The 5,919-nt window shown below is 39.7% G+C and overlaps 1 protein-coding gene across 1 annotated transcript; it reads left to right on the forward strand.

Moving 5' to 3' along the window:
* Positions 1 to 11: 11 nt before the first annotated feature.
* Positions 12 to 2,752, forward strand: rpl28 (ribosomal protein L28). Its single transcript, XM_018750493.2, has 5 exons — positions 12 to 46; positions 832 to 924; positions 1,052 to 1,175; positions 1,890 to 2,008; positions 2,619 to 2,752. The coding sequence occupies exons 2-5, from the start codon at positions 844 to 846 to the stop codon at positions 2,706 to 2,708; spliced, it is 414 nt and encodes a 137-aa protein (XP_018606009.1). The 5' UTR covers positions 12 to 46; positions 832 to 843; the 3' UTR covers positions 2,709 to 2,752.
* Positions 2,753 to 5,919: the final 3,167 nt, after the last annotated feature.

Genomic DNA, 5,919 nt, shown 5'->3' on the forward strand with positions numbered 1-5,919 from the left:
GTGTAGTGCGGTTTCCTTCCTTTCCCTCTCTCCTTTGTCGCTGAAGGTAACGTGGTCGTGGCCTCGTTTAGTTTTTCGGCAAGTTTAGTCTTAAACATGCAAAATTCGTTTATTAACAATCCGTGTTATAAAAATCCAAACGAAAATTACATCACAATTACAAATGCCGCATTTCCAGTTTTAAGCATTACAGTTTTCCTGCTTAAAACTGCGCGCGCTCACTCTTCTTCTTCTGCTTGCTAACCTAACGTAACGTGTCTCGAGACGAGTCGAGTGGCTGTACAGCTCAGCTGCGCTTTCCATGAACCGGCCTGTCCGACTGCTTGCTGCTAAGACACAGAGAGAGAGTCGGAACGTGTCCACAAGCGTCAATTTTAGTCACCGGCTGCCTTTCTTTCCGCTATCACTGTCTGTGCGCCCTGCTTCAGCGTTTTAAGCCGGTCTACACTTAGTGTAGAGGACACATCGTGTTTCAGTAACCGATACGATTAGTTCCGATGTCCCGCGCGTTGTTGTACAAACTAAGTTAACGGCCCGGTTAGGTTTTACATTTTAATTTCTAAATCGTAAATTTAACTTGCAGATTAATAAAAAATTTAGAATACGTGTTGCTTTTTAAAGATTTGTGACAACATACTTTATAGTCGTAACACTTATATTTCACTTATCACTACTAGACGACTGGAAATGCACCTTCCTTTTGTGCAATATATATTGTCAGTCACAGTGATGTCAGCTAAATTAAATACATGATTTTTTAAAAAAAAAAAAAAAAAAAAGTAGATTCCTTGCTTCCTGAAGGTAATAACGCTATTATTTTATTCCACGCAGGTGTGGGACAACATGTCTGCTCATTTGCAGTGGATGGTGATCAGGAATTGCTCCAGTTTCCTCCTCAAGAGGAACGGACAAACCTACAGCACTGTGAGTCGGGCTTTTATTTCTGTCACTCAGCTTTCCTTCTCTCTGAACGCTTCGTGAATCGCCATATGAATTGCCCCGCATCACCATCTTCTGTGACACTTACAGATGTGTTCTGTTCTCTTGCAAGGAACCCAACAACCTGAAGTCCAGAAACTCATTTCGTTTTAATGGGCTGGTGCACAGGAAGACTGTAGGAGTGGAGCCAGCAGCTGATGGAAAGGGGGTTGTTGTGGTCTTGAAGAAACGTGCAGGTGGGTACCAACTTTGTTTTACTTTTTTCACTTCAGTCAGGTGCCTTCTCCAAACCCATGCAATCCTCCAGTGTCTTTACATTTATTTACTTAGCAGATGCTTTTCTCCAAAGTGACTTACAATGGATAATATGTAGTGTTACTAGTACACACCTTATTCACCAAGGTGACTTACACTGAGTCACTCATCCATACATCAGTGAAACACTCTCTCTCTCACTCACACACTAGGGGGGAACCTGAACAGCTTGTCTTAGAATGGTGGGAGGAAACCAGAGCACCCAGAGGAAATGCACGCAGACACAGGGAGAACATGCAAACTCCACACAGACTGAGCGGGGAATTGAACTGACGTTCTCTCGCAGCACCCAGGCGCTATGAGACAGCAGCACTACTCGTTGTGCCACCTTTGATTCTGATGTTAAAAACTCAGCCTTAGTTTCATAGTTACAACTATTGATACTGTGCACAATTATAATGCAAAATGGTTACCTTGATTAGTGATTAACATGTTAACTATTATTTCTTAAGATCATGGCTTATTCATTATTTTCATAAACTGTCCAACACATATAAACAACAAGCTTTTTTGTGAAGAACTTTTAGTAGAGAACTGTCTTGGACACTTTTTTTTCCCTGAACTCATGTTGTAAAGCCAGTGTTTTTTTTATGGCTTAACTTAGCAGTAACTAAAGTTTATTTGGTTGACTGTAGGTCAGCGCAAACCGGTCACATTGTATGAGAGGATCACCATTAACAAGAACTCCCGTGCCACCCTAAGCAGCGTGCGCCACATTATCCGCAAAAACAACTATAGGAAAGACCTGCGCATGGTAGGTCCCTCATCATGCCCCTTGGGATGTCCAGAGAGGTATTTATAGATGGATGAGTGAGGTTCACACCACATTCTGTACTCCTCTGTGTTAGTAAAAATATTGACCAAAACAGTCTCTCAAAAAATTATGATGTTGGTCTTTTTTAAAAATGTCATGAAGAATGTAGTTAGTTTGTAGTTAACCTTTTGGTGTTCAACTCTCTAAATGGTAGAAAAGAATAAATGCAGAAAACTGGCTTATGTTTTCTAGAAGATTGCTAAGTTTTGTGGAGGTGAGAACATGTTTTACATTTATTCATTTAGCAGGTGCTTTTGTCAAAAATGACATACATCTCAGCAAAAATACAATTTGTGCATTACATTAAGAGAAAGAGACATGACTGCAGACATTTGACTCTTAAGTAAACTTAGTTTGTTACCTTCTGCTTGATGCACCGATGTTCATCGCTCGAGTAGGGGCATAAAACAGGATATATTTTAAAAAAAAAATTGGTTGGAGGTTATCAGGATAAGATACACAATCGCATACAATGCTGGAGTAGCGGCTGTATAAAGGCATATTAAATTGTTACGTCTACAGTTGTCATACTGTTTTTTGTTTTCCTCAGGCGGCTCTGCGTCGTGCCAGTGCCATCCTGAAAAGCCAGAAGCCTGTGGTCGTGAAGAAGAAGCGTACGAGAGCTGCCAAAACAGCATGAACGTCACAAGAATGATACCCAAATAAAGTTTTCTTAAAACTTAAGTCTCTGCTGTCATTGATATGTCACAATAATAGTTTTTTTTTGTCTAAAAAAACACTGATCATTGAAAAGATACTAGTTTCCATCTGTGATGGTGTTGCTCTTTAATTCTAAGTTAGTATGGTATTTTTGTGAGACAGCTCGGTGTCTTTGAAGCTCCAAAGTGATCTTAATGTATGTTTAGTTACCTGCCTATAGAAACAAGTGATCTGTTGAGGATTGTGCAGAGGTAAATAGGACATGTTTAATTAAAATCCAGCTAGACATACATATGTGCAGATTCTATTGATTACCTGCACCAGAGCTGGTAGTAGAAATGGTCAATGGAAGTGGTGAGTTTTTTTCTTTTTTGCAACTATTCTTATTAGCGTTTTCTGATATGTGTCTACATAAGTTGTATTTTAACGCTCTTTATGCTAAATACATTGTTTTAAAAAAATAAAACTAATGAGGCCACACATAGCACAAGGCTGTAGCTTTGCTCTGCGATGCAGAACAATCGGATTGATTTTTCAAAGTAGCTTGCTGACATCCCACCACCTCCAGGCTCGCTGAAATTGGATGTGCCATCACATAACGCTGATAAATGCATCGCTTTGGCTTAGTCGTGTCATTCTCTGTAGGAATGTTGAAGGGAGGCTTGAGATTAAATATGATGGCAACCTCATTTGAGCAATGAACTGTCAAATACCTATTCCTTCCCACTGAGCACCGTGTGGGTGGCTGCATGTTGAGAAAGAGGCAACAGAATGTTATCAGTCCAGGTGGTATTTGCTTTGTGGGCACTGTCTACTTTTCCTCAATGTGGAGTTACATTTGAACTACAGGATACTATCCACGCCCTAATAGAGGAGAACATTCATCTGCATGACCAGCTGGAGAACTTAACGCAGGCTCTTCGAGAACTGAAACAGCTGCTGTGGAATCACTCCAAAGGTAAGCTCACCTATTCTTTTCATAAATACCCTGGCTATGCTGTGTTTTCTACTTTGTTATTCTTCATCTGCATACAAATACACGTTGAGATAAAATGTAACTGATGCAGCTGGTAACAAGGAACGGCTGGTAGCGTAGTGGTTAGAGCTGCTGTCTTTGGACCCACAGGTTTGAATCTCACCTCCGTTTGTAGTACCTCCTGTGAGCAACGTACTTTCCCTAAATTGCTCCAGAATGAGCCAGCTGTATAAATAGGTAAATAATTCCAAGGTTGCTTTGAAGGAAAATGTCAAATAAATGTAATTACTATGTCTTTGCTAACAGAGGCTGGAGGGCAGAATGACCCTGAATTGCAGCATCTCTGGGACGAATGGATGGAACATGGTAAATAAATCATCACCGCTTGCTCTGTAAAGATCTGTTCGATACCCACAGAGATTATTTCTAACTGATGTTGACATAAGTATCAAAAAGGCTTTTGAAATTTTCCACTGCACTTTTTTTTTTTTTTTATTTTGGACCACTGGAATCACAACTTATGACAGCAGCAGAAGCTGCATATTCCAAGATTAATATTTCAGTAGTTCGAGGTATTTTTTTCCTATTTCATGTTTCTATTTTCAAGAAGGTCTTAGTAACTTTTCATGCTCACACACTCATTATCGTTAACTGCTTGTACAAGTCAGTGTCGTGGTGATCCAGAGCTTATCCCAGAAGCTCAGGGTGGTAGGCCACTTGGGTTAAACCCTGGACTTGATGCCAGTTCATCGCTGGGTACATAGTAATAGTTCTCATCTGTTACCTCTCTTCTGATCTTTTTTAAACAATTTCAATGGCTATAAGTGTTTTGGGAACAAACGTTTGTGCAAATCTGTTGCATTGTGTAATTCCATTGCACATCCGGAAAAAAAAGGTGACAGGCCTAACGGAGAGGAGTGTGTGTGTGTGTTTTGTTGAAAATTTTACATGATACAAGAAGGAACTCAATGCTGTCCCTCACTCACATTTATGGCCTATATTTCTGATAACTTACATAAAGTGTTTTTACTGTAATGTTTAAATATTTTTCATATTTTATATATACACAAAATGTTTTAACCCGTTCAGGGCCAAATTAATGCTAGCAGTAGTAGAAATCTGTACCAGCTGACACTAATTTACAACATTTGCCTGGAGACGGTTAAATAACATCCTTTCTATAAATTCCAGTGGAAAATATGTGAACAGCCATTATTCTTCTTCTTATTATTATTATTATTACTACTACTACTACTGTGGATGCCTTTGTCCAGGGAAAATTTGCAATGTTAAGTTTGTACAGTACTTTTGTATAGCACTTAACTTGATGTTAAGCTGAAACTCAGCCCACATTTTGGGAGTAAGAAGAGAGAATGATTGATTCTTTTGTTTGCGTCTAGGAAAGCAGGTATAGATGGAAGGCAGGTAGAGGCTCAGTGGAGGTTAGACTGAGGACATGAGAGACCGGAGGTCATGAGTAATCGAGCCACGTCTAGGACCTGTGTGTTTGGATGACGGTCTTAAACTGTGTCCTGGTTGGAGTGGGAGCTGGTCAAGAGAGAGGTAGAACAGTGTTGTGCATATAGTGAGAACTTTACTATAGTTACTTCTCCATTAGTAGTAACTATAGTAGTGATTTAAAGTTAAAAAGGAGGCCTAGCAATCAATCTCTATTTTCCGAATACAACCAGTGATGAACTACAACATGCAATATTGTGACTGGTGTTTAGTAATTTATGAAGAACAGGTCGCTATAGTAGAAAAATGTAAGGCCGTTGCATTTTGTTTTGAAGAACAGTGTTGCGTATTGCAACTCGTAACAATGTTAAGGGAAAAATAATTTGTTTTAAAACAGTTCTGTTCATGCTTATCCTCGGAATTTCTGGAAGCAGGTTATGTTAAACAAGGCATTGCCACCTTTTGTCTTGCAGGTGTCAGTGCAGAGACCCATCTCTTGCTGGAACATGTTTTCTGTGGACACGACCTCCACGGGATGGCGAGTTCACTGAAGGCAAATACCATCCTCATCCTTATTACCCTATTACATTTCAGCTTTCCGCTGCTGTGATGCAGGCCGCTTTATCATTAGTATTGCATACCAGTAACTACTCAAGAATTCCATACAAATACATCCCCCATACAAAATTGTTTTAATTCTTCAATTTACTCATCATCAGGGACTTACATATGGAAAGGAATGTTGCAAGCTGAAAAA

Source organism: Scleropages formosus, chromosome 6 (genome assembly GCF_900964775.1).
Source record: "Scleropages formosus chromosome 6, fSclFor1.1, whole genome shotgun sequence".
Taxonomy (NCBI): Eukaryota; Metazoa; Chordata; class Actinopteri; order Osteoglossiformes; family Osteoglossidae; genus Scleropages; species Scleropages formosus.

Excerpts from the sequence above, each read along its gene's own strand:
- rpl28 (XM_018750493.2), top strand. The coding sequence starts at position 844 with ATGTCTGCTCATTTGCAGTGGATGGTGATCAGGAATTGCTCCAGTTTC. Across the intron at positions 925-1,051 it reads ACGGACAAACCTACAGCACT|GAACCCAACAACCTGAAGTC; the intron begins GTGAGTCGGGCT and ends TTCTCTTGCAAG. Across the intron at positions 1,176-1,889 it reads GGTCTTGAAGAAACGTGCAG|GTCAGCGCAAACCGGTCACA; the intron begins GTGGGTACCAAC and ends GGTTGACTGTAG.